Below are 27,769 nucleotides of genomic sequence, written 5' to 3'. Positions count from 1 at the left end.
GCCGCGGGCGGCGGGAGCGGCACAATCACGGCTGGGGCGGCGAGCGGGGCCCGCCCGCTGCCCGCGGCCCCCGCTCCGTCCGCAGCGCCCCGGCCCGCGCAGCCCCGCCAGCATGGCCGGGGCCATCATCGAGAACATGAGCACCCGCAAGCTCTGCATCGTCGGGGGCATCCTGCTCGTGTTCCAAGTCATCGCCTTCCTGGTGGGAGGGCTCATCGGTGAGTGCCGGGGGCCGCTTGCCTTCCTCCTCCTCCTCCTCCTCCTCCCGCTGCTGCCCGCTTGTTCAGTGCTGGTTACAGTATCGCTGACTCGCTCCCATGATCTCATTAACCGCTTTTGTAGCCAAGCGATCCCGGCTCCGGGCCCTTTGTGCCCGTCCCGCGGCTGCTGCGGGGGGAGCCGGCCAAGGAAAAGTTTTTGTGTTGCTTTCTCTCTCTTTTTTTTTTTTTTTTTTTTTTTTTTTTTTTGGCCTGGTTTCAGCCTGGACTTAAAGAAAGAGGGAAGTGGGAAAGCTTCAGTATGGCGACGGATCGCGCAGGGAGCCTCGCGTTTCAAAGTTGGCTTAGAAAATAATAATAATTTATTTTTTTAAAAGGATTTTTCCTCCCTTCTTGGCGCTGCACCTCCCCGTGCCTCGGCCTCCCAATCGGCCGCGGGAGGAAACCTCGCCCCTTGCCAGAATGAGAACAAAAAAAATATATTAATAAAAAATCTAGGGGGAAAAAAAAAAAAAAAAGAAAAGAAAAAGGGGAATGACTGGTGGGAGAGGGGGTCCCGGCTCTGGGGTTTTTTGGGGGACTCGCGCTTTGTCCGGGCTCGTTTCTGCGGGGGACCTCCCCACTCCCTCCCGATCCCGTTCCAGGAGGGATCGCCACTCTTCCCTTCCTCCTCCCGGCCTCTCTCAGGACGGACCCCCTCCCTTCCACATCCCGATCCTCTTCCAAGAGGAGCCCCCTCCCTTCCACCTCCCGCTCTTGCTCCAGGAGGGACCCCCCATTCCCGATCCTCTTCCAGGAGAAGCTCAAATCCGCGTGGGCTTGGCCTGGGTTTTCCTGCCCGTGGAAAACCCTCGTGGCTGCGAGCGGGGGATTAAATCCCCTTCCCCGACACCCCTCGGCTCTGGGCCCCCCCGGCTCCGCACGCGGAGCTCCGCACCGGGCACTTTAAAGCCCAGATTGTGGTTATTTATCCCTGAGCATTCCCAAAGGCAGGGATATGGGAACTGGGACACAGCCCTGGGGCTGCCTCCGGCGAGGGGATTTTTCCCTGCGGGATGGAAGGAGGAAGATGGAGGAGAGTGAGTTTGGGGCAGTCCTGGGGTTTTTTTAATTTTTTTTTTTTTTTTTTTTTTTTTTTTTTTTACTAGAAAGCAGCTGAGTTCTGCGCCGGCTCCTTGGAATGATGGGTTTTCATTTCCAGGGTGGGAATGTTGCCCTTCTGTCCGGGAAGGACTGTCCAGCCCTGCGGGGGCATCCCTCATCCTCATCCCTGGGGCAGGGCTGGCTCCCCCGGCGTCCATCCCCTTCCTTCCGGGCAGGGTCCGTACGGAGCTCTTGGGGTTTTCAGGAAGAATCGGGGTCAACATCACTCTGAAACTTTGTTGCACTTCTTTGGGAGAATAAAGTTGGGATGCTCTCCCTGTTTGAGAGGGATTGAAGGAATAGCTCTCACCCTTCCTCAGGAAGCAAATTCCGTGTCCCTGGTACCCATTGGTGCTTTGCCTTTGTGAACCGTCTAATTACCAGCTTCTAATAACCATAAAATTCCATTAAACATAATTGTGGAAAGCTTCCTCACCTCCATCACAAGGGATTCACTGGCACATCTTGACTAAAACCCCGTTTTCCTGCTCTTGCAGGCCTGAAACCACACAAAGTTTATCAGGATTAGCTTCCTTCCTTCCTTTTTTTTTCTCTTTAAGAGCTGGTTCAAGAGCAGGTTACTGAACCTGCCGCTGATTCCTGAGATAAAATGTCTTGGCCTGTGCTATGCAGAGAAGCCAGACTTTATCTTAAAAAGGTTTTTCTAGCAGTTTCTTGCTACTAAGTTTAAATAGTTGCTTGTTCCAAAGGCTGGTGAGCTCAGAAAGCCCTGCTTGTGCTGGCATCTGGGGACAGATGTGGCAAACAGATGCTTATGGTTGGCTTTACAGGGGAAAGACAAATGTTTCTGTTCAGTTTTGTAGGGATTCAGAGATTAAAGAACTCAAATTCTGGTGGTTCAGTTTTCCAGCTGGTTTATGCCCTGCTTTATTGGCTGCTGCTGCGGGCATCCACGATGGGTCTCCCAGGTGGGGCTGGAAAGCTGCATGGACAGGTTGGATGGGCTGGGGCCAGCAGGGACAGGGATTTGGGGCTGAGTTCAATGCCATGCACAAGCTCAGTCACTCCAAACTGCTGGAATTTCTGTGCAAGCTCAGTCACTCCGAACTGCTGGAGTAAATGCATCTTCTGTCTGTGGTCAAGTCCTAGGGGGTGTTGCCCCAAAAGTTCTTTAATTCCTGGAAATCCTCACATTCTGATCTTCCCTCCGATCAAACTGCTCTAATCAATCATCCAAACAGGTTTTTCCTCTGCACCGTTCACCCCTTCTGATGCATTTAAGGAGTTTAGAGGCTCCTCCCTGAGCCAGCAGCTCCCAACCAGCCCTCCTGGGAGCTGGAAATCCAGGGATATTTGGTGCTCGTGAAACACTAAGTTCCATGTGTAACCTAGGTGTAGTCCCCAACATCTGGCAGGGTGACACACAGCCTGGGAGGCTGGGCCGCTCTTCCCAGGAACCTGCCTTGTTTTGGGCTCCCTGTAGCCCTGGAAACTCTGATCCAGGGGCTTGGGACCGACCCCTTTAGTTGTTCCCAAGCACGTGGTGTTTCCTGCAAGGGATCTCCCCGTGGTGGGCAGTGGGTCGGTGGCCGGCGTTCCGAAGGGACCGGAGCCGTGCTGGGAGCGCTCCCAGTGCCACCCCACAGCTGCTCCCAAGGGTGACACCAGGTGGGGTGGGAGCAGAGGTGGCACTGACACAGTGGCCCTGCTCTGGTTTGATGCAGCGCACCCAACAGACACCAAAATCCGGTTATTTTGGTGTGCCCAGGTCTAGACAACCCAAAATACGTACACGAGTGGGACAGGGCTGCAAAGCCAAGCCAGCCTTTCCCCTCGCAGGCACTTAGGTCATGTTTCAAAACAATGACTAAGTGCTCTATTTTAACAGATCCCTCGTGCCAGTCCAAAATACCCAAATGCAGCAGTTGGTACCTGATACAACCACCACAGAGCTGATTCTCCTCACATCAGGGGGTTTCTGCCACTGCTGGTTCCCAGCCCGGTTTCAGGCAGTCCGTGTGTGATGCCAGAGTTTTAATGCATCTTCCACATTTCCAACAGCTCTTTTGTTTAGCAGCGGGAACCTTATCAGCTCTCAGGTGGGATTTGCTCAGAGCTGGCTGTTGGCAAAGCATGAGATGCATATGGATGGGAGACATTCCCAGGGCAGGAGAGGGTAGCCAGGTGGGGGTCGGGCTCTGCTCCCAGGAACGAGGGACAGGATGAGGGGAAACAGCCTCAAGCTGTGCCAGGGGAGTTTTAGGCTGAATATTTGGGAAAATTTCTTCATGGAAAAGGTTGTCCAGTGCTGGTGCAGGCTCTCCAGGGCAGGGGTGGAGTCCCCATGTCTGGAGGCAGCTTTGCAAAGCTCGAAAGGGAGAAAACATCCCAAATGAGAATTTTATTGAGCTGTTTCCTTGTTGTGCTATGGTAATGAACTGTTGGCTCCAGAAAGTGGGGCTGTCACTACTTCAGACCCCATGGAATTCACGGTGTCTGCTCCCTTCGTGGAAAACATCTTGTTTAAAGGTCACGCTTCTGGGCTGTGTGTGATGCGTTCAGTTGGGATGCAGCAGTGGGAGACAGAACATGATCCATAAAATTAGTCCTAATGCAGCCTTGTCTCCACTATCCGCTGTAAATGATGGCATGTGTGTATCACAGGAGAATGGGACCCCCAGGAATGGTTTCTGTTATCGTTTGTGAGGAATGAGGCTGGTGATAATTTACAGCCATGCCGGCATTCCCAGGAGCCCTGCCTGTTCTGCCTCCTCTGGATCCAGCGTGGCTGTCCTGGGATGCCACCAGGCTTGTGCAGGCTGGGAGCTGTGAGAGCCCTGGACAAGGCATGAGGACAAACCTCACACCTCCAAACCCTGGCTGCAGCATTGGGTCCCTCAGGACAAGAGAGACCCTGCGGGGCTGGAGCATGCCCAGGGCTGGGAAGGGGCTGGAGCCCCAGGAGAATTCCTGAGGGAGCTGGGAAGGGGCTCAGGCTGGAGCAAAGGAGGCTCCGGGGGGACCTTGTGGCTCTGCACAAGTCCCTGACAGGAGGGGGCAGCCGGGGGGGTCGGGCTCTGCTCCCAGGGAACAGGGACAGGAGGAGAGGGAACGGCCTCAGGCTGGGCCAGGGGAGGCTCAGGGTGGTTATTGGGGAAATTCCTTCCTAGACAGGCTGTCCAGCCCTGGCACAGCTGCCCAGGGCAGGGGTGAGTCCCCATCCCTGGAGGGGTTTAAAAGCCCTTGGGGACATGGTCAGGGTGGCCTTGGCAGAGCTGGGAACAGTTTGATTCGCTGGCCTAAGAGGGCTTTTCCACCCTAAACAATTCCATGATTCCCACAGCTGGACCAGCTGCAGCATCCATCTGGCTGTGCCTGTTACTGGGAATTTTGACTGGGATGTTCCAGTGGAGGTCACCACAACTGCTCCAGGCCAAAGCTGAGCTGGGACACACCAGTGTCCTCTCCCAACAGCTGCCGGGTGGAAGTTGTGTGTATGGAATCTGACTGGATTTATGTGGGTTTGATGCCTCTTGGTTGTTTTGAAAGCAAAGCTTTTGATTATGAATTACCTTCCCCTATGGGAAGCTGTTGGTGTCCCTTTATAGTTACCTTTGTATCCTGGAATTTTTGTATATATAAAGTATTTTTTAAAGGAAAATAACCCCACATGTCTGTGCAGCAACATCCCAGCTTCAAAAACTTCTCAGAAGGGAATTTTCATTGACTTACTTTATGTGAGTTACTTTAAAGGTCCTTTTCCAACTCCAACTTCAGTGATTCTAAGGATGCCTTGTCCCAGATCATAGATTCTTGGTTCAGACAAGCCCAGGGAATGCAGGAGAACTCTCTGTGTTGCAGGCAAATCCAGAGCAGTTCACATGCGGGGAAATGCTGGGAGTCCAGTGCCCACCCGTACACTTTACAAATTTAACTGATTGGAAAAGTGGAGGGATTTATTTAGCACATGAGTCCTCTGGGCTGAGAGGATGGATTTAAGGAGGTGCAGGTTCACTGCTCCCTTCCCTGGTTTAGGCTGGAAAAAACAGAATTGTTGTGACTGGAGGAGCTCAAACTTCCTTGTGTGTCTGGCCCGGAGAGATAATGAGTCATGTGTGGCCATGGCTGAGCAGCTCTCCACAATCCCAGCTCATTATCTAAATGTCTGATTTGGCTCCTGAGCCGCGAGTTTCCAGGATTTCATTTTCTTTCCTGGGATTTCATTACCTTCCTCGGGCTGAGCTGATCTTTTGACAGGGGAGGCGCTCGGGTTTCCAAGGTATGGATAGGAAAGAGTGTTTCAGGCTGGGGACAAAGAACATTTTTGTGTGCCTGACTTCCTTTCATCCAGGGCCTCTCCAGGAGCTGGTCGGTGCTCCGTGGCCATGAATGCCAATGGATCCTCTGTATAGACACATTCCTGCAGTGCTGCAGCCTTGGCAGAGGCGCTGGGAGCCGAGGAGAAGCAGACACGAAAGGTCATGTCTGTTTAGTTTAGGTCTGCTCAATTCCTCTTTTGAAGAGCTGTAACTGTAGCTGAAAGGGCAAAAGTGCCAGAAATGGAGAGTTCCCAGGCAGGAATGTCAGTGCTGGGGCCTGAGGAGCTGGGAATCCTCTGAGGTTTTTCTCTTCACAGCTGCATCGCTTCCAAACGCAAACTTGGGAGAGCTCAGGTGACGAGTTCAGTCCTCCTGCTGCTCCCCTGTTCTGTCGATTTGAATGTGACCTGAGCACTTCCCAAGCAGTGGTCCTGCTGCCTCCCTGCCCTTTGTGAGGGAAAGCCATTGCACAGGAAGCCTTTTCCTTGGTAAATAACACTTATGGCCTTTGAAGTCAGGCTGTAACCCCCTGATAGCCTGGGAAAGCCTTTGAAGGGCTCAAGGTGTCCAGTGGGGAAGGGCCAGGACCAGCCCATTCACATGGAGATGAAATTCCTCACATATCTGAGCACGGGCAGTTTCCAAGGTATCTTATCTTGGGGAGTGTCAGGCTCAGGAGAAAAGCTGCTGGATAACAACAGCTTCTCCTGCTCTTTCGGGTCTGTGTGCAGGGATTTCATACCTTGGCTGGGCGTTGCAGGAAATGCATCTCATCCCACTGGAAAACTGACTTGGAAGAAGATCAGGCTCTCTGTGGCAATCAGTAAAGCTGTTCTACCTCTTTTTTTTCCTTTCTTTCTTTCTTCTTTTAAATAAAATATTTTTGAATATCCATTTCTGCATTTAGGGAGCTCTGCTCGTGCTCACCTCATTTGCATTCGTTGCTGCTGTTGAATATGGATGTGAATTATGGAAATCATTCATTCAGTTCTCCCAGCAAGTTGTGCCTCATAAGATTTCCCTGCTTTGTGACTTGCCTGGGGCTGAGGGAATAATTCCTTATCTCTGTTCCCCAGGAGCCCTTTGGCTGCTTATCAGGGAGCTGGGAATCCCCTGTTCCCTCAGTTCTAAGGGCTCTGGGCATGGCTGCTCCTGCAGCTCCTTGGGAACTGATTTATTGGGAAAAACCTCCAGTTTGTGCTGCTCTCAAGAGGCTTTGCTGGTAGCAAGGTTGCAAAAGTAACACTGGAGAACAAACCTCGAGGAAAAACACAACCCCTGGGACACGAGAGTGCCCAGGAATATGTGACTGGGTGGTTGTAGAGTCACAAAATCCCGGGATGGTTTGGGTTGGAGGGACCTTAAATCCCATCTTATCCCACCCCTGCCATGGGCAGGGACACCTTCCACTGTCCCAGGCTGCTCCAAGCTCCGTCCAGCCTGGCCATGGACACTTCCAGGGATCCAGGGGCAGCCACAATATTTCTGTTCTGATCCAACAAGCTTGGGTTTGATGGTTTGGACAGGCTCACTTTAATGGTCTGAAACAAAAAAGAGAAACCTGTAGTACTGAAAAAATATCTTGGAGATGACAGAAATATGGGGCTTTAAAGGATTTTGGTCTGGATAAAATTTGAAGTCAAATGTAAGAAAGAAAAACATTTCCCAAGGGGGAGTGGGCTTCCCGTAGGCAGTGGGCTTCTTTAAATATAGTTATTCTGTGTATAAAAGCTGCTGCAATGTTCCAAAAAGCTTTGTGAAATAAGAACTATGAAAGAAACAGTAATTAAAAGGCTCTGTGTCACTCAAATATATTAAACTGGTGGCATCGAGGTCAGGGAAGAAGGAGGCAGAAAAGAAAAATCCACGCTGCAATAAAGACATTTTTATAATCCTGAGTGTATATATGGTGTTATTCAGGTTCTGGCTGTTCCAGTTGGAAAAGCTGGGTCTGTCCATGATAAATTAGCTTGTTTATTCCTACCCTGCAGTCGCTTAGGGTAATGAAGCAGAAGCCCTTTGTGTGTGCTCGCTGGGAAGTGCTGGCTGGCTCCGAAGGGGGTAATTGAGTAGAAAAGCAGAATGCTCCCGGTGCCGGGAGAAGTTAAATCCCCTCGAGGTCAGGGGGATTCAGGCTTTAATCAATGTGGACACAATGCAATTGAGAGTTTCCAAAGGGCTTGTTTATGGTGCTGGAGCAAGGGTCGGTGGTTAATGGGAGTGCTGGAGGTGCTGGGATGAGAAGGTGCAGGATGTGTTTCCCAAGGTGAGGGCTGGTGGAGGACTCAGAGGGGATGGAAATCCTGGAACTTGTGTGCAGGAGGAAGGAGGTGTTTGAGGCTTCATCACAGAAGCTTTTTGAAGATCTGCTTAATATATTGAAATTAAAATACTGAGTGATGGTGGCTCTTGCCCGAAACTGGGTGTACATAACATCCCTCCAAAAAAATGCTAAAAATTGAGCTCACTTGTCTCAGTATTTTTTTTTTACCTAAATATTTAAGTCTAAAACCAGAGAAGCAGTGTATTTTTTTTTTCTTTGAGGACTAGCTCCTGAGTGAAGCCCCTTGAATCTTATTTCCTGCTGCCCTGGTGGGATCAGGCCCTGAGCACCCTGCCCTGACCTCCTGGCTGAATGGAAAGGATGGAATTCCGTGCAGGATTGTTTCAGTCACTGACACACGGCTGAGGTGGCCCTGGCAGTCCATGGGAAGCCCTCCCCGGGCAGTGGTGGCCACACTGGTGAAGGTGTCCGGCTTTCCAAGTATTTGCTGGCTAAAACCATCACAGGGAGCAGCAGGATCTGCTCTGCCTCTGTAATTTGGGATACGCTTGGGATTTCTGCAGTGAGCTGGGCACCTCCAGAGGCCCTGCTGGAGGAGATGCAGAGCAGAAGGGAAATTTAGGATAGATATTGGGCAGGAATTGTTCCCTGGGAGGGTGGGCAGGCCCTGGCACAGGGTGCCCAGAGCAGCTGGGGCTGCCCCTGGATCCCTGGCAGTGCCCAAGGCCAGGTTGGATGGGACTCGGAGCAGCCTGGCACAGTGGGAGGTGTCCCTGTCCGTGGCAGGGGGTTGGATGAGACAAACTTTAAGGTCATTTTCAACCCAAAACAGTCTGTGATCCTGTGGCAGTGCTGGCAGCTCCAGCACCTCCTGCCCTTGGCATTTGGCACTGCTGGTGTCCAATACCCTGGCACGAGGGGTCTCTGCCTCGTGGCTGTGCCAGCCCCTGGGGCCAGGACTCCTTCCTGGGTGCTCCTGCCTGAGCTGGCTCCCAGAGAGCTGCACTCCAAGTGGCTTCTGCCAAACCTTCCTCTGGAAGCCCTGCTCCTCTTACTGCAAGTGGTACCTGCATTCCTGCAGTTCTCATGGCAGGAGCAGCCTGGAGCACGAGACTGATCCAGCGTGTTATGCACACAGAGCTGTTCAATTATTTACAGGCTGACAGAGATCCTGGAATCCATGGAGCTGCTGCATCCCCCAGACCGGGGGCAGCAGGGCTGGGGGGAGCAGGGCTGGGGGTACCAGAGCTGGGGGCAGCCCTTGGCACCACAGCACAGCTCCAATCCCTCGGTGTGAGCTTTGTTTTGCATAGCACTTTGTAATGCTGTTGGCTGACTTGGCTGCAGCTCCACAAAGCATTTTTTTTCCACTTGGTTCAACACTCACTTGGATTTAATGGGCCAGGAGCCAAATCAGTAATGGAAGCCAAGTGCCGACGTTTGTTTGGTGCGCGATTCCCGACGAGGAATATGTATAGTAATTGTCTCATGCTCCTCAAAGCTGTAACTTTGGCAGAGGGGAGGCTGCAGGGAGCGTGCCAAGTGTTTAAAATCATAATCAGGCAGTGATGAAAACATGTATTTATGGCTATAATGAGTTGCATCAAAGCAAGAAACATTCGGCTTCTCTGTAGAGGGAACGATGTCTCTTAATTCAGAAATGCCTTCAAAATCACCCAGAATCTGTCGGAGTTAAAGAGCTCAGCGAGCTCGGCTGAAATGCCTGGCTCATTTCACAGCAATATTCCCAATATTCCCTTCCAGCCGCAGTTTTAGCTGTGGTTACTGGGCTCTGCATCGAGGCATGGTGGAGGAATCAACATTTATTGGAGTGTTTTATGCACTATGGGCGCGTCATGAGCGTTCTGTAACCCTGGACTTGCAGCTTCATTTGTGTTTGTTTGTTGAATGCTTTGTTTTATTCTGCTTTGCTGTTTCTCGCTGCAGTATTTAGGGGGGATATTGGGAAAGGCTCTTCCCCCAGAGGGTGCTGGGCACTGCCCAGGCTCCCCAGGGAATGGTCCCGGCCCCGAGGCTGCCAGAGCTCCAGGAGTGTTTGGACAGCGCTGCCAGGGATGCCCGGGGCGTGTTGGGGGGTCTGGGCAGGGCAGGGGTTGGACTCTGATCCTTGTGCATCCCTTCCCGCTCAGAATACTCCCTGATTCTGATATCAAGAACTTATTTGGTTTTGGGGTTGCTTTAACCTCTGAGTGTTGTGTCATTCCTGGGGGACTGCTGTATGCAGCGAGGGTTTGGGATGTGGCAGTGCAACGGATCCACCAAGCACGTGTGGATTGAGATGAATGAATCTGGGAGTACTCATGGAATCCTTTCAGCTGGAAAAGCCCTCTAAAGCCAGGGAGTCCAACCATTAACCCAGCACTGCCCACCTGCTCATGCCAATCCCCTGGAGCCCACCCTTATCCCGGCACCCCTGTGCCTTTGGAGCTGGAAGAAACAGTGCTGTGAAAAAATGGAAAAAATGCAGCTTATAAACATTTGGCTTTTGAGTAACTTCCTCCCGCCTGGCGTTGAGTCACCTCTCCCTGCCCGTGGGAAGCTGTGTGGATGTCACCCTGTGCCGAGGTGGCACGCTGGGGAAGGTGCTCCACAGGGTTCCTGGCTGCCATCCCAAAAAGCTCCAGAGCTGCTGTGATGATCCTGCTGTGCCCAAATTACAAGGGAGCCAGGGCTGAATCATCTGGGTGTAGCAGTACGGGGCTGGGGGCAGCGGGAGGGGGAAGCTCACTCAGGGGTTGTTTTCCTCGTTGGAATATTGGAAGTTTGTAGGGTGGTGTTATTGCTGCTGGAGTTTTGGGGGGGGCTGTGATCTGGAAGGGAAGTCCTGGATTATCTGTCAGAATGAGGGTGGTGACAACATGAAAATCACCTTCTGCAGTCTCATTTCCCATCCCACTCACTGCTCTGGAGGAAACCTTCCTGCCCAAGGAGATGTGTGGCCTTGCATGGTGCAAATCCCCTGGATAAATCCTGCCCTGCCCTGCTGGACCACGAGGTCTGAGATTAGTTTATCCATCCAGGTTTCTCTGGGCACATGCTTTCTTTGTGGATTTGCTTGAGTGAGCACAGAGGAAGGAAAAGATTTCAGTAAATCAGGATGATTTTGTGTGACTGAGACCGAACCAGCAGATCCCAGCTCTTCAATTAATCCTAATTTGATCCCACTACAAAGTCAGTAATACATCTGTGGATGTAATAAACTTAATTACTTGACTGTGAGATCAAAGAGCTGTGAAGGAGCAGCACTGGGTGCATTTGTTTTAAATTGCCTTCAAAGAGTCGAGTGGGGAGCTGTGAGTTTTGCTGGGGAAACCACTGTATCAGATGTCTGAAGATGCTACAAATGTGGTTCTCTTGCATTCCCAGCTCCCAGCCCCACGACAGCTGTTCCCTACATGTCGGTGAAGTGCATTGATGTGAGGAAGAACCACCACAAAACCAAGTGGCTGATGCCCTGGGGACCCAACCACTGCAAGAAGCTCAAGGACTTCGACGAGGCCGTGAGCCGGCAGATTGAGGCCAACGACATCGTGTTCGCCGTGCACATCCCGCTGCCCAGCAAGGAGATGAGCCCCTGGTTCCAGTTCATGCTCTTCATCATGCAGCTGGACATCGCCTTCAAGATGGACAACGACCTCAGTAAGTGACTGGCACCTGGGAGGTGCTGCCTGGCTCTCATGTCCCCCTGTGCCTCCTCTAAAGGGGTTGTTACCTTGTGCCGTGAGCTGTGTTGGTGCCACGCACAGTGAGGTGGTGCTGGAGCGTGTTCTGAATCTGGGAATTGGTGATCCTGGAATGGTTTGGGTTGGGAGGGACCTCAAAACCCGTCCTGTTCCATCCTGCCATGGGCAGGGACACCTTCCACTATCCCAGGCTGCTCCAGCCTGGCCATTTGACAGTTCCAGGGATCCAGGGGCAGCCACAGCTGCTCTGGGCACCCTGTGCCAGGGCCTGCCCACCCTCCCAGGGAACAATTCCTTCCCCATATCTAACTTAAATTTCCCGTCTTTCAGTTCGAAGCTATTATATAAATACTAAATAAATATACAAAAAAAAAACCCAACAAAATGCAAAAAGCCCACCCAAACTCAAAAATAATCCTGAAAAAAACCCTGCAAAACCATGTTGAGAGCAGCAAGGGCAGGACTGCTCTGGCCCTCCCTGGAACAGAAGTTGTCCATGTGTTTGCATGTTTTAAAGTGTTTGGGGAAAATCCCTCTCTAACTATAAGCTACAGTGAATAAACAATTTGCTCTCCAGACTGGTTGAGCTGGGGTGTGTGCAGCTCCTGCCCTGGCTCCAGCCTGGCTGTTGGGCTGGCTCCATGTTCAGGGATCTGTGGAGTGGGATCAGGTCAGGGAGTTAGTCAGGGTTAGGAGCTTTTTTTGCCAGCTTTGTGTCCTTGACCCCCTTCCTGCTCAGCGTGGAACTGTTCCTCCAGCTATTTATCCCAGAATCCCAGACTGGTTTGGGTTGGGAAGGACCTCAGAGCTCCAGTGCCACCCCTGCCATGAGCAGGGACACCTTCCACTGTCCCAGGCTGCTCCAAGCCCTGCCCAACCTTGAGCACTTGCAGAGATGGAGCAGGGATTATTTAATGCTTTATCATTCAGATAGGTTAGAAATGAGATTGTAGAAAGCTTTCACCTGTGTTCCTATCCCTGTAATTATCTCTGAAATACAGAGAGACAGGTTTTGTGCCTTTATTAAGGTCTCACCTCCTTACACTTGGATAGATGATTGCATTAGGGAAACAGCTCTTTATTCCAGGGATTTTCAAGTTGAACCACCGTGCTGGAGTCAGGAGCTGGCTGAGCACTTGGAGCAGGCTGCTGGAATGCTAAACCAGCTCCTGGCAGTATTTCTGCTGCAAGAGCAGAGCCTGTGCTTCAGTTTTGTGCCCTTCAGTGACTGAGTCCTGCAAAGGTGGGAGGTTTTTTTCAGATTTCAAAGCAGAAAAGCTCATCTTGGGCCACCCCCTGGGTAATAAAAAGGAGGTTTTGGGATTTTCCAACACTTTGTGCCAAGCTGAAGGCAGATGTAAATTAAGTGTGAAATCTCAGGAACTAGTAACGCATTTATTGCTTGCTAGATTGTGTTATAACAGCTCTTAAGGAAATAAACAGAAGACTTGTTAAGCTGAACTAATTGCATGTGTGGGTCTGTCCCCTGCTGTTAAATGAAAGGGCCTCATTGATCAGGTGATTGGGATCAGCTCCTCTAAAGGGGCAGTGATAAGGATGTGAAATAACCTCATTTCTTCTTTTAAAGCAACAATTCAAGTTTCTTCCCTCTGGGGCTCTGAGCCCTCCAGGCCTCCTCCTGCTGTGGTCGATGCCAGCAGGGGCTGCTGCCAAACCAGGGCCACTCCTGGAGGGCACCGCAGCTGCTGAAGCCTCCGGTCACTGTCCTAAAAGCTGTCCTGGAGCTACCTCAGATCATCCAGGAAAGCAGCACTGCTGGGAGCTGCACAGGCTTTATCCTCCTGAAGGAGCTGCTGCCTGGGGCACATCCTGCTCTCCTGGCTCCTGCAGCTCCACCCCAGGGTCCCAAGGTGCTGTGCAGGGTCCTGGGCTCTGCCAGTTCCCCTTGGCCTTCACCAGGGATGTTGCTGAGCCACATCAAACTGTCTCCTGCTTTTTTCCTCGAAGGCTCTTGGTTGTCCTCTTCCCCTGCAATCCCTCAGCAAGGCCAACGCACAGAGTAAACCTGAGTTTGGTTTTTCCAGGATGCGGCAGCCCTCCTGGGGCAGGGAAGCTCCGGGGCAGGGCCAGCTGGGCTGGGCCTGTGGGAGGTGTCAGTGACTCATGGCTGACTCCTCATCTCCAGAGAGCAGCAGTCAGACCCTGGGTCAGCTCTCTTCATCCAGGGCCTGGGTCAGCTCTCCTCATCCAGGTCCTGGGTCAGCTCTCCTCATCCAGGCCCTGTCAGCTCTCCTCATCCAGGCCCTGTCAGCTCTCCTCATCCAGGCCCTGTGTCAGCTCTCCTCATCTGCAAGGGTTTTCCCGGGACAGAGGGGAAGGGCAGCCCTGGTAAAGTGCCCTGGAAGAGCCTGGCAGGGGCTGAGCCTCCTGGAATACCCCGTGGGATCTGCACCTTTCAGAGGATCAACCAGCCCTAATCACCTTCACCTTGGGAACTCCCTCTGGACTTCCAGTGGTTTTGAAATACAGATGTTTTTGGAATGTTTTTGGAAAATACAGATGTTTAGAAGCTGAGCTACTTCCCTGTGTTTCTCCTTCCCAGAAAGCTGGGAAAGACTCAGAGTGCTCCTCTGAGGAAGAGGCTATTTCTGTGCTGTCCCTGTCCTTTCTTGATGCATTGTGCACTCAATTATTAAAACCCCTTCCCAGAACTGGGAAAGAAGGGGGCCAGAGGAAGGAGATGGAGTTTCTTTGCAGCTGGAAAGCAACTGTGTACAGTCAGAGGGCTGAGTGCTGCAGCCTCCTTTCCTAATTCACCCAGCCTTGGGCTTTTTGGTAGGTTTTGTAATTTTAGGGAGCTGCTGAAGCATGGAAGTGTAATGGAAATAATTCCAGCATTTCTGCTTGCCTGCCATAGGCTTCTCCCCAGCCAGCTGTGTTAGTGTGCAGCTGGCACAGAGCCCCCTCCTGAAACAACTCTGCTATTTTTAGGCCATTGTAATATGAGTGAAGATATCCTGGGCAAGTATTGTCCTAAAAAGTGGTTCATGGAAAAGATCCTGGGCAGTAAAATGCCAGTGGGAAAAATTACACTGGTGGTGCTTGGAGCACGAGCAGGGAGTCCCTCACTGGGGGGGTCACAGGGCTCAAGGCTGGGAAGCCTCCAGGAGTGTGTCTTGTCCTCATTTGGGTTGGAAGGGGCCTTGAAGCCCATCCCATTCCACCCCCTGCCATGAGCAGGGACACCTTCCACTGTCCCAGGCTGCTCCAAACCCCAGTGTCCAGCCTGGCCTTGGGCACTGCCAGGGATCCAGGGGCAGCCCCAGCTGCTCTGGGCACCCTCCCAGGGAAGGATTTATTTCTAGGCTCCAATCTGACCCTTCTCCCTCTCAGTTTAAGGCTGTTTAATGCTGTGCAGGAAAAGGGCACCCTCCCCTCTCAAAAAATTTGTCTATTCACAATCTCTGTCTGATTAATGTGAATAAGGCATGAATCTTCTTAAAATTTGGTTCTCTGTCACTGTCCTTATTTGTTCCTCAGGGACAATGGGAGTTGCTGATGGAAGGCTGACATAGGATGATCATGGAATCATTTAGGTTGGAAAAGACCTTTAAGATGGAGTCCAACCACTAACACAGCTCTGCCATCAGTCTGCTGTGCTGAAATATACGGATATATGGATATATCTATATTTTATGTTGACAGCCCTGAAAGGTCTTTGCACAAAACTCATTTCGAAGGGGAGGTGTCACCCCAACAGAGAGACTGATGGAATTCCAGAGGGAGCTTCTAATCCATTGGCCTGGAAAGGCACACAGCAGTTCATCTTCTGCCTTCTGGTTTTCATACTCGATGGCTGCAGCAACATTTGGACTGCAAAGATGAAATAACTGAAAGCTGTTTTTCTTGGATTTAATCCCAAGCATTCCAGTTGGTTTTATGGCTTCTGAAATGGAGTTCATAGTTCTTTTTAGCCGGGCCAAGTTCAACCTTATGTTCCCATTTATCTGTTTTGCTGGTCTCCTAAACAGCGGATCTGAGATGGCAAATTCATGTTTCATGGAAACCCAACTCCTGGCAGCTCTGGAAAGGGACTGGATACGGATCTGGATGGTATAGATCACGTGCACCAAAAATGCTCAGAAAAATCCTGAAGTGTCCACATCAGATGCACAACCCGGCCACCTCCGAAGGGCGTAAAAATAGAACTCCAAACCACAGATCCCATCCACGCCCCTTCCCATCCGGTGGGATGAGTGTGCCACCACGTATTCCCAACAAAAATATAGCTGAAAAGATGGGTTCTGGAGCCATCTCCCAACACTTCTCCATGGTGGATGGTTCTGGAGCCATCTCCCAACACTTCTCCATGGTGGATGGTTCTGGAGCCATCTCCCAAAACTTCTCCATGGTGGATGGTTCTGGAGCCATCTCCCAAAACTTCTCCGTGGTGGATGGTTTTGGAGCCATCTCCCAACACTTCTCCATGGTGGATGGTTCTGGAGCCATCTCCCAACACTTCTCCGTGGTGGATGGTTCTGTAGGTTTTCCAGCCTCAGCTCTCAGAGTTTGGTGTCCTACAAAAGGAGGCTGGGCTGTAACATGCACATGCTCGTTTTGGAGCGTGTTCCTTGTTCAGAGCCTTCCCTGGGATCTGTGCCTGGTAAACAGGAGGATTTTCCAGCTGGTGCAGCTGGTACAGACTTGCCTCGGGTTTTTGAACGTGTTGGTGTGTTGTTCCTTGGCAGCCTCAGCTGCAGCTCCAGTGCATGAACTCGCTCAGTTACGGCTCCTCCATGAGCCTGCTCCAGCCTGAACAAGCCTGTTGCAGCCTCATTCCGTCCTGGCAACAAGGACCCCCTGGCAGTGTCCTGGCAGGAGCACCTTTCCAAGCAGTTGTATCCCAGACTGTCACTGTGAACAGCTCCAGGACGAGCTCCTGGCCCCACACGGATGTGTGACCTTGCCAGGCCATGAGCTCTGTGTGTGTCACTGACGTGCGAGTTGGGGAATCTGCAGAGGCAGGAACGAGTCAGGGCAGGTGTGGAAGAGCAGGGGAGGGCTCCAAAAACCTTCTGTAGAACAACTTAAGCTGAGCAAGACACATAGAAAACATCAATGCTGTTGTGTGCAGCTGGTTCTGAGGCTTTTTCCAGCAAGGCCAGCGTAGCTCAACTTCAGTTAGTTAATTGTCTTCATAAAGGAGCTTTGTGTAGTGTTTTTAATTACTCTGGGAAGCTTCTGAGCCGCCTGTTTCTTTGCTGTTGCAGAGGAAAACGCAGAGATCACCCTGGATGTGTCTCTGGCCTATCGCGACGACATGTTCAATGATTGGGAGGAAATAGCACATGCCGTAGAGATCAGGAAGCTGAAGTGCACCTTTGGTTCTCCAAAAGTAAGGAATTTGGATGACACTGGTGGTGGGGATGAGTGGGAGTTGTCCTCTTCCAATCACAGAATCATGGACTCACCCTTTCCATGAAAAAATTTCCCCAATATCCAACCTAAACCTCCCCTGGCACAACTTGAGGCTGTTTTCTCTTGTCCTGTCACTTTTTACCTGGAAGAAAAGGCCAATCCCTCTCTGGCTCCCACCTCCTGTTAGGGAGTTGTGGAGGGTTTGTCTTGGGAGCCTCCCATTAAAGCCTGAAATGTGAACCTGTTTGAGGTCAAACCTTATTTATTCAGTGATCCTAAACAATCAGAAACTTGAGGAAAAATGTCCCTCAGCCACTGTCTCGCACAAGCTGGAATTTGCAAACAGGCCTGGGTGCTCCCAGTGCTCCCAGTTTGAGGGCTCTGTGGTGTGCTGGTCCCTGGGGGCTGAGGGCCGTGGTTCTGCTCCCTGCCCTTCCTGCAGACCGTGGAGTCCGAGGGCCGTCACTACGACTGCGACTTCCTGCCCTTCATGGAGATCGGCAGCGTGGCACACAAGTACTACCTCATCAACATCCGCCTGCCCGTCAACGACAGGAAGGGCATCAACGTGGGCATCGGCGAGATCAAGGACATCCGCCTCGTGGTGAGTGTCCTGTCCGCCCTCTGCCACCCGGGATGTGTGCTCGGGCTCTGCAGCTCCTGGCCCGAGCTCCTCTGCCTGCAGTGGCACCATCCTGCTTCCCAGGGGATGCCTTCTTTGCCTGCTCTTCTGAGGAGCCCTCTCCAGGCCTCCAGAGCTGGCCTCTTCCATGCCTCCGAGCTGCCTGTGTCCTCTGCTTCCCACCACAGTCTGCCTGGGATGCAGAGTCCTCCTTATGGATAGGAGCTGAGGAGGAGCAGGAGAGTTCAGAGGGGGCCTGGTCTGTCCTGGAGCTGGCTGTGGCCATGTCTGGGAAGGCTGTCAGTGACCCTTGCTCTGCCCGCCCTCGAGGCTTGGTGAGCAGGGATGCTTTTCCCAGCTGGAGGCCCTCCCACCCCGGCTGCGGTGGCTGCAGACAGCGGTGGGAGGACGCGTGGCTGGAGAAACATGTTAATGAGCCAGTGCTCTTCCCACCAGGGTGACTTGGCTCCATGAGTATCTCGTTACTTGTCTGGGAGTAATTCCGCCAGCTTTTTCCATGCTGTGTCAGAATTCCCTCTCTTCCTTGCTGTGGAAGCTGTGTCTGTTGGCATTTGTTCTCAGACCTTCTGGAACCTGCCCAGGTGGCCTGGGGGCTCACCCGTTCCCTGTCCATCATTGGCCAAACCATCTTTGGGATGCCCTTCCATGTGTGTGCCTCTCCTGACACTGTCATGAGGAGAAGCACAGGGTGATGATGTTAAGCCCTGTACCCTGGTTTTCCTCAGGGCATCCATCAAAACGGAGGCTTCACCAAGGTGTGGTTTGCCATGAAGACCTTCCTGACGCCCAGCATTCTGATCATCATGGTGTGGTACTGGAGGCGGATCACGCTGATGACGCGCGCTCCCGTCCTGCTGGAGAAGTGAGTAGGGGCCTGTGGTGGCCCAGGGGACCTCGAGCAAGGGGACCCCACTGAGGTGATCATTGTTTCCAGGCAGAGCCCAAGACTGGGGGATAGGAACTGTCTCTTCTCCATCCCCTCCCTCCACCCAGGCACAGTGGGAGCTGGAGACCCCACAGCTTCTCTTTTCTTTCCCATTAAACCCACGGAGAAGGAGGAGCTGCTTGGAGGAGCTCAGTCCTAGGGGATTTGGTGGCAGGAGGTGACACTTCCCAAACGGTGCTGGATTTCCATCTGTTGCTCTCCACACACAGCTTTGGCTTTTGGGGCTCTGTCCTTCCCTTGCACACTGGACAGATATGGTGTTTGTGCCTCTCCAGGGTCATCTTTGCTCTGGGAATTTCCATGACATTCATTAACATCCCCGTGGAGTGGTTTTCCATCGGATTTGACTGGACTTGGATGCTGCTCTTCGGAGACATTCGACAGGGCATCTTCTATGCCATGCTGCTCTCGTTTTGGATCATCTTCTGCGGGGAGCACATGATGGTGGGTGCCACACCTGTGGGAAGGTGGTTTCCAGCCCCACTTCCAGGAAAACCTGGCAGCTCCCTTGCTGATGGTTGGAAATCACGCTGTGGGGACTTGCACCAGCTGAGGGGACTTGAGGCTAACTTGCTTTTCCTTTTTCTCCTCCTCCCAACCTCATGATCAGGACCAGAACGAGCGGAATCGGCTTTCGGGATACTGGAAGCAGGTTGGACCCATTGCTGTGGGCTCCTTCTGCCTCTTCATCTTTGACATGTGCGAGAGGTGGGTGCAGCTCCACTCCCAGGCTCGGCCATCCCGGAGCAGAGGTTCCTGGTCACCTCCTGCAGCTGGGACCTGCAGCACAGCTGGCTCTTCCCATGTGCAACCTTGGGAAAAGGTTCTTCCCCCAGAGGGTGCCGGGCACTGCCCAGGCTCCCCAAGGAATGGGCATGGCCCCCAAGGCTGCCAGAGTTCCAGGAGCGTTTGGACAGTGCTCTCAGGCACAGGGTGGGATTGTTGGGGTGTCTGTGCTGGGCAGGAGTTGGATCGGTGATTCTTGTGAGTCCTTCCAACTCAGGATATTCCCTCACTCTATGATTCCCAGGCTGCAGAGTGACCAAGGGGCCCTCTGAGCCTGTTGGCCTCTGATATTTGGTGTTTTCTCTCCTCTCTGCAGGGGAGTGCAGCTCAAGAATCCCTTCTACAGCATCTGGACCACCGAGGTGGGCACAGAGCTGGCTGTATCCTTCCCCTGCTTTTTGGGAGAGGGAGGTGCTCCCTCCTGCCAGGTGCCTGGGAGGTGTGGGGAAACCCCCTGCTTTTGGGTGGCCAGGGGTGGCTCAGGCACTGCAGGAGATCACTGGGGAACTGAATATGGGAATCACCTGGCTCGTGTTTTCTAGGATTTCTTGTTAGTTTGTACCATTTCCCGTAACTTCCTGTGCACAGATGGCCTTTATTATAGTCGCAGGGATCTGCCTGTGCCTCTATTTTCTCTTCCTGTGTTTCATGGTCTTCCAAGTGTTCAGAAACATCAGTGGGAAGCAGTCGAGCCTCCCTGCCATGAGCAAGGCTCGCCGCCTTCACTACGAGGTAAGGGCCCTCCTGGTGGCACAGATTCCTTGTTTTTAAAAGATATTTTGGACCTCAGAGTCTGTTCTGAGACCTCTTTTATCCATAATCTCATACTTCCATTTCTCCTCCTCTAATATTAATTTTTGTGCTTAATGGCAAGCGTTGCTAAGACCAGCTGGTATTTCATGGTGTAAATTCAGATTGTTGGGGTTGGGTCATTTCCTTACAAAGTTGCTGGAAGGTCAAAGGACAACACATTCCCCCCATTAACCCCGTTTTTAGCCCCTAATTTTGTATGTTTTTCTGTCCTACCTGATTTGCCTGCTGCCATCCCCGAGGAACTCACCCTCACTGCTCAACCTGCTTCTACAGGGGTGCAAATATTTATCCCCGAAGTTATTCTGTTAAACCGTGGTCGCTTCTGCTCCAAACAAGTCATTATCACCCATCATGAATTCACATAAAAAATTTAGAAAATTGGACTTGAGAGAATTTGAAGCAGATACTGAGTGTTTTTCCCTCTAGCAGGAGGCACAGGAGTTCAGCTCATGGTGCAGAGTTGCTGATGCAATGCTCCACATCCAGACATCTGGGGAGCACAGATCTGGTGTGGAAGAGTTAAATTAATAGTCTTTTGTTGTCGTGGTGTGGCAGGGTAATTACGCAGACACTGACATTTCCACCTAAATTCCAGAACCAGGCTAAAAAAACCCACGCACTCACCCAAAACCAAAAGAATTTGTAAGTAAAACTGTAAAACCAGTGAAAGCAGGGGTGGTGGGCAGTGGGATTTCCAGCCAAGGAGTTTGTCTTGAAATCTCCATTCTGTGATAGCCAGCCAGGTTTTCCAGACGTTGGAATCGCTGCAGCTCCCTCGCAGCCGGGCTGGGGATGAGGATGAATGTGGTGAGACCCTGAGCCCACGCTGAGACACCGACCCGCCACGTGTTTGTTTTACAAGAGCCGTGAGCTGTCGGGCCGTCCCCTCCTGCAGCCCGGCTCACACCGATGGGCCACCTCTTCCACTCAATTAACTGCTGCTCAATCAGTCACCGAGCAAATGTCATGGAAAGGCAGCGCTGTCCAGACGTGCCCACCCCGCGCGGAGCTTCCGGCAGGAGCGCAGACGTGTGGGGAGCGGAGGATATGGGCTGTGCTGAGCACGGCACGGGAGTGGGTGGAGGTTGTTTTGCTTTGGGGTTTCGTGGGTTGGACCCTTGTTTTATTTTTTATTTTTTATCCTCGTGTCTTGTCTATCCTAAAACCAAAAATGGGTTTTGTGGATTCTGTTAATGTGACCAGTGACATTTCTCTCTAAACAGGGGCTGATTTTTAGGTTCAAGTTCCTGATGCTCATCACCCTGGCCTGTGCAGCCATGACCGTCATCTTCTTCATCGTGAGCCAGGTGAGGGACGGCTCTGGGCTTCCTGGGAGAGCATCAGCCGCCGCTTCCCAGCCGCTCCCGACGCCGGCTCATCACTGGTCAGACAGGACTGGCCTGTTCTGAGCACGTTTGATAACAAGTTGCTTTTGAAGAAGTTTGAAGTTCATTTATTTGAAGCACTGCCATGCAATTGCTGAGGCTGGAGCCGGCACAAAGGCCCTTGGCTCCCAGCGAGCGTTGGGGCTGCGCCGTGCGGAAAATCGGCCAGCAGAGTTTAGTCATTTCTGAGAACTCAGCGAGAGGAAAATGTTCTGTTCACACTGAAACACTCGGGTGGCTTTGTGTGCCCACGGAGATGTGACAGCATCCAACCTTCCCTGGGCTGACTTTGCAGCCCTGCTGTGCCCAGCAGTAGCTGTACCTGTTTGTCCTGAGCTCCGATGTCGCCTCCGTACAAATGAGCTTTTATCACTGCTTGAATCATGGAGTCACAGACTGGCTTGAGCTGGAAGGGACCTTAAAGCCCATCTCATGGGCAGGGACACCTTCCACTGTGCCAGGCTGCTCCAAGCCCCAATGTCCAACCTGGCCTTGGGCACTGCCAGGGATCCAGGGGCAGCCACAGCTGCTCTGGGCACCCTGTGCCAGGGCCTGCCCACCCTCCCAGGGAACAATTCCTTCCCAATCTCCCATCCATCCCTGCCCTCTGGCACTGGGAAGCCATTCCCTATGTCCTGGCCCTCCATGCCTTGTCCCCAGTCCCTCTCCAGCTCTCCTGGAGCCCCTTCAGGCCCTGCCAGGGGCTCTGAGCTCTCCCTGGAGCCTTCTCCTCTCCAGGCTGGGCATTCCCAGCTCTGCCAGCCTGGCTCCAGAGCAGAGGGCCTCCAGCCCTCGGAGCATCTCCATGGCTCTGTTTTTAAGCTCCTTTAGTTTTCTTCTTGGCCTTTATGCTTTTCTTTAACAGAAAGCAACACTTCAGCCTGAGCAGTCTGTGTATCTTCAAGGAATATTAATATTGATGGTATTTTCATGGATCTTGACAGCCCTCAGCATGTAGCAGGCTGGTGCTGTCAGCCTGGCCCCTCCTCAGCCAGCCGTGCTCAGCACATCAATTCCCCCATTATTCACGCTGGTTTTCCTGCTATGAAAGGTCTGTTTCTAGCAGTCGGATGTTTTGGGATGTCCCCAGGTAGTGCTCTTTGTGTGCCAATCTGTGGTGAGCACATGGTTGTGGCAGGGGTATCGCAGAGCACAGCAGTTCGGTCACATTAAATGAGATATCAGAGTTGAAGGAGTCCTGAGGGAATCATTTTGTCAGGAGCATTTTTTCCCTGCAGACTGAGTCTGAAGTGGAGAATCCCAGCCTGACTTCTGCCTCACTGAACCTGTTACACTCCATTTCCTCCGTCCTGTTGAATCGATGCTGTTCTCACTGATTTACTCCAAGGCTGTATCTTTATGGAATTTGCTCTTCCTGAGGGCCTGTCCGTGTCTGTTTACTCTGGACAGGTGACAGAAGGCCACTGGAAGTGGGGGGACATCACGATCCAGGTGAACAGCGCCTTCTTTACCGGCATCTATGGGATGTGGAATCTCTACGTGTTCGCCCTCATGTTCCTGTACGCGCCATCCCACAAGAACTACGGCGAAGACCAGTCCAATGGTAAATGTCCCCAAATGACCTGAGAGCTCTCATGGGGACAAAGAGGTACAAAGTAGGGGATGCCCTCTGTGCATGTTTTTTTGGCCCAAGTGCACACTCAGCCTGTGAAAAGTTTTGTAAATGATGGTTTGGGTTTCTAAGCAGGCATTTTAATTAATGGCTGGGTTAGGTAGGTTTGACTTCTAGCCAAGGCTGGCTGGAGCCTTTGGGATGGTTTTTGTGCCTTTTAGCATTACCCAAATGGAACCGTGTAGCTCAGATGGAGGGATGAGGAGTGGAGAAAATATACCCTCCTGTCAGGGAGCTGTGCAGAGCCAGAAGATCCCCCCTGGGCCTCCTTTTTCCCAGGCTGAGCCCCTTTCCCAGTTCCCTCAACTGCTCCTAGTGCTCCAGCCCCTTCCCCTGATCCGTTCCCTTCTCTGGACCTGTTCTAACCCCTCATGTTCTAGCTGTTTCTTGTGCTTCTATTTAAATAACTATAAATAAAATAATTTATAGGAAGGTTGCTGGTCCGTGGCTTAGGCAGCTGAAAGCCTGGAGGGAATAAATAGTCCCATATTTTAATGTGAGACTGCACTAAGGAATACCTTTGTTTCTCAGGTGACCTGGGGGTGAACAGCGGGGAGGAGCTGCAGCTCACCACCACCATCACTCACGTGGATGGGCCCACAGAGGTCTACAAGCTGGCTCGAAAGGAGGCTCAGGAGTGACACGGAGGTGCCTCAGCAGGGACCAGCCTGGGGTGGGGAGCAGAGGACACACGAGTCCCTCTGGCAGGAGACCGCTCCGGCTGCATCCGCTCCTCGAGCACCCCGTCCCTGGTGCATTCACAGAGCAGTGACAGCGAGCAGAACATTTGTAACTCTTTACTATGGTGTAGTTATTCCTGGGGGGAGGGCTGTGTATATTGTGTTACACTCGGGCACGTAAAACCCTGCTGGAAGGGCACTGAGGTTGCAAAGTCGCGCATCCAGATGAGGGGCTGGGGCAGAGCTGCCGTGGGGCTGGTCTGATTTTGCTGTGTGTGCTGGTGCATAAAGGTGCTGCAGGAGCACATGCTCAGTACTCTGGGTTTGCTCCCGTGTGCAAGTGACACAAGGTGTTGGTTGTGGGGGGAGCCTTGTAAAAACATTTAATTCCACCATTGTCAGTGTATGGAGCCTTGTCTGAGTCTTAGGTGCAGCCCTGCAGCCACCCTCTGTCGCTGGACGAAGCACAGCTGGGAGAGGAGTAGGCTGTTAGTAAGGTTTTAGTAGAAGCAGGGACTGCTTTCTCAGCAGGTTTTACAGCTGCTTGTTGAATACAGGGAATGTCCAGCCTGGATGCTGAGCTGAGTTGCAGGAGAACAGAGCGCTCCTGACCCAAATTCCCAAGGTGCTGATCCCGCAGCTGGCTCCTTCCTGTTCTCAGTCCCTTCGGCTTCCCGTGCTTTTGTGGCCTCCTCCACCTTCCCCTTTTGTTATGGTGCATCCCTGGGAGCTGGGCAGTCTCGCTCCAAGCACTGCCGGGCTGGAGCAGAGCTGGATTCTTCCAGGGATTATCGGACTTGAAAGAATCCGCTGGTCACGCACTAATGTGGATCTTTGCTTTCCCAGAGCAGACACAGTCTCTGGGCTCACTCAGCCCCGTGCTGGGAGGCCTTTGGCAGAGAGAGGGGAGTGGGAACTGATCCGGGGTGTAGGTTTGAGCTGGACCCTGCTGGGACCAGTTTGGAGAAGTGAATGTTGGGGAAGGGTCTGTGCTGCTCAGGGCACACCTTCCGTGGCCTGGAGCGTCCAGAGAGCCTCATGAGCTGGCAGTAGTAAATGTCTGTGTTAACTGCTGGTAACACGTAACTCCCAGTTTTAGCCCTACAAGATAAGAATCTGCTGCTGCTGCTGTGTGTTGCTGAAGGGTTAGAGAGGAGGCAGAGAGGGGAAACTCCTTCCTGTCAGCCCAGGTAGCATCACGATTCCCACTCCAGAATTTATTCATTCACCACAATCCATTTAGTAAAGCTCAAGACTATGAAAAAAGAGAGGGTGGCACCACAAGATCACCTTGCACGGGGTTTGGTTGCTGGGCACCCCAAGCTGTGCACCATCACATGGGGCTCGTCCAGTCAGGATGTGTCACACCAGACACACTGCCAAAAAGCTGCTCCATGTGTATTAATTGGAGCCCCTATAGGATTTTCCTAAAGCAATTCCATTTGTTGTGTTCACCCTCACCAGGGTCCCCAGCTTCCCCTGCCCTTGGAGGCAAAGCAGCTCCAAGCAGTGTTCCTACTTGTAGTAGTTACTCCATTACAGAGTGAATTACATCAACGCAGATCCCCGTAACTCCAGAACGTTCCCAGCTGAACGCTCGACTTTGCAACTTTACCATCCCTTTTCCCTTGGGTTCTTACGTGATATTTATGTTGTTCCCATAGCTGTGTCCGTGGGTTCTTTTCCAGCTTAGACTATAGCAGTGCGTTTTGTAAAGGCACCCCACGAACAGGGAGCCGCAGCTTTCAAACCAAATTTTGTGTCAAACACTAACAATTTGTTTACGGGGCGCGTGTACGTGTGCGTGTGTGTGTGGGTTTTTTATTTCTTCATTCCTCAGCCCTACTCATATGTCTCGGAAATAGTCCCTGGGTCTTATTAAAATATATCCTTTCTTTTTGTTTAGGTTGAATTCAGTTTTTACAGAATGCTTTAAGCAACCTGGAAAACACGTAGTTTTGTTAATTTAAATAAAATATACAATATTGTGGATTTGTTGCTGGAACTTCTCCTCATCTCCAATCTCCTCTGGCAGTGGGAAGCCATTCCCCCTTGTCCTGTCCTTCCAGACCCTCATCCAAAGTCCCTCTCCAGCCCTCCTGGAGCCCCTTTAATTATGGGAAGGGGTTCTTAAGGTCTCCCTGGAGCCTTCTGTTCTCCAGCCTGAACAGCTCCAGCTGTAGGGTTTTCCTTCTTGTCCCTGCTTGCCAGCCCTGGAGTTGTCACAGCTGTGCTGTGACCTTTGTGTGTTGGCCATCACCCCACTGCAGTGTTGATTTGGGCATCATCCTCCATCGGCTGCCGTATTTCAGGGTGCTGCTGCCTGCTGCTTGGAGCCTGCTCTCCCCATGTTGTCTTGCTGTCTATGATCCAGGGTAAATAAATTAAAAAAAAAAATTTTGGTCTCTCCTCCCAGGGAACAAGTGACAGGACAACAGGAAACAGCCTCAGGTTGTGCCGGGGAGGTTTAGATTGGATATTTGGGAAAATTTTTTCATGGAAGGATTGTCCAGCCCTGGCACAGCTGCCCAGGGCAGGGGTGAGTCCCCATCCCTGGAGAGATTTAAAAGCTGTGTGGATGTGGCACTTGGGGACATGGGGCAGTGGTGGCCTTGGCAGTGCTGAGGGAATGATTGGACTCAGTGGTCTGAGAGTGCTTTTCCAACCTAAATAATGCCATAATTCTTTGACTCACACTTAGGGAGTAGTGGAAATTTTGATGAAAACAGATGAAATTCAGTATCAAGAGCCTGAAGCCCCCTTGCAGGAGCAACTGCCCTGATAAAACAGCACCTGAGAGAGGGTCTGGGTGTGAGCGGCTTTAGGCAGAGCCCTAAAAAGAGTCCCCGTTCCCGCTGCAGCCTGTGCTGGCTCCAGCCAGGGCACAGGCAGGGCAGCTCTTTGGGACCTAATGAGTGTCAAAAGAGCGAATAAATGAGATTTCAGTGCCTGTAGAGCCGCCAGCCCGTCCCACACGCTCCTTTCCCGGGCTTGTCCTGCCCTGGCAGGGCTCTGCTGCCACCTGCTGCCACCAGAACCCGGCTCCCGGCTGCACTGAACGCGAACCAGCGATCCCTCGCCAGTAAGATGTGGGGAAATGCTGATGTGTAGAAGCTCCCATTGCCTGCAAGGTGCTGCTCGGGGGGTCCAGGCTGCCCCTGGAGCTTTGTGTGTTCGTGTCGCCGCGCAGGGACACAGTGAGAACAGGCAGGAATGGGAAAAGCCACCTGTGACAGCACTGGCTGGGGAGAGGGAGGTGCTGGACTTCGTTTCTTGTCCCCTTTAAACCCGCTCCCGGCAGCCCCCAAACAATTCGTATGCTGTGGGACACTGAAACACATCCCCTCTCCCACCACAAATCCCGTAGCCCAAGGCCGTTTCCTGGGATTTTGTTAGGATGCCGGTGAAAGATTGGCTGTTTAGCTGGGGACAGAACGGCAGGAGATGGAGCTGCGGGAGACAAGCACCGGTTCTGGTTACAATGACTGCCACCTGCTCTCGACGACGGGACAGCGTCAGTGCACTTTGATTGGGGTAAAATAAGCAATAAGCAGCAACAGATTTAATTTTGGAAGGTTTTGATCTGTGGTGGGCACATGGACGTGTCACGGGTCTGCTTCCCACTTAGCACCTGACACCACGCTGTGCAAGAGCTCTTAGAGTTCTTCCCTTGTCAGAGCCTATTATAGGAAATCAATCCCGGCTTTAGTTCTGGAGGTTTAAATAAAACACCTCTTAGAAAGAACCACTGGGAGGCTTGGAAAACATTTGAAAATGGGATAACTGCCTTTGAGCAAAAGTGGCTAGCACAGAGGGCGAATTAGCTGCACATTCCTAGCCAGCATTTCATTGTGGCTAATAAATACCTCATAAAC

General features: G+C 52.1%; 1 protein-coding gene across 1 annotated transcript; it reads left to right on the top strand.

The window, feature by feature from the left end:
* WLS (Wnt ligand secretion mediator) lies at window positions 1–25,886 on the top strand. Its single transcript, XM_069023671.1, has 12 exons — window positions 1–218; window positions 11,313–11,585; window positions 16,861–16,985; window positions 17,451–17,612; window positions 18,377–18,513; window positions 18,873–19,041; window positions 19,208–19,305; window positions 19,700–19,763; window positions 19,972–20,115; window positions 21,420–21,503; window positions 22,992–23,145; window positions 23,746–25,886. The coding sequence occupies exons 1-12, from the start codon at window positions 113–115 to the stop codon at window positions 23,853–23,855; spliced, it is 1,626 nt and encodes a 541-aa protein (XP_068879772.1). The 5' UTR covers window positions 1–112; the 3' UTR covers window positions 23,856–25,886.
* Window positions 25,887–27,769: the final 1,883 nt, after the last annotated feature.

Source organism: Aphelocoma coerulescens, chromosome 8 (assembly GCF_041296385.1).
Source record: "Aphelocoma coerulescens isolate FSJ_1873_10779 chromosome 8, UR_Acoe_1.0, whole genome shotgun sequence".
NCBI classification, from domain to species: domain Eukaryota; kingdom Metazoa; phylum Chordata; class Aves; order Passeriformes; family Corvidae; genus Aphelocoma; species Aphelocoma coerulescens.
This window is presented reverse-complemented; position numbering and strand designations above follow the sequence as displayed.

Excerpts from the sequence above, each read along its gene's own strand:
- WLS (XM_069023671.1), top strand. The coding sequence starts at position 113 with ATGGCCGGGGCCATCATCGAGAACATGAGCACCCGCAAGCTCTGCATC. Across the intron at positions 17,613-18,376 it reads TCAAGGACATCCGCCTCGTG|GGCATCCATCAAAACGGAGG; the intron begins GTGAGTGTCCTG and ends GGTTTTCCTCAG. Across the intron at positions 20,116-21,419 it reads CTCGCCGCCTTCACTACGAG|GGGCTGATTTTTAGGTTCAA; the intron begins GTAAGGGCCCTC and ends CTCTCTAAACAG.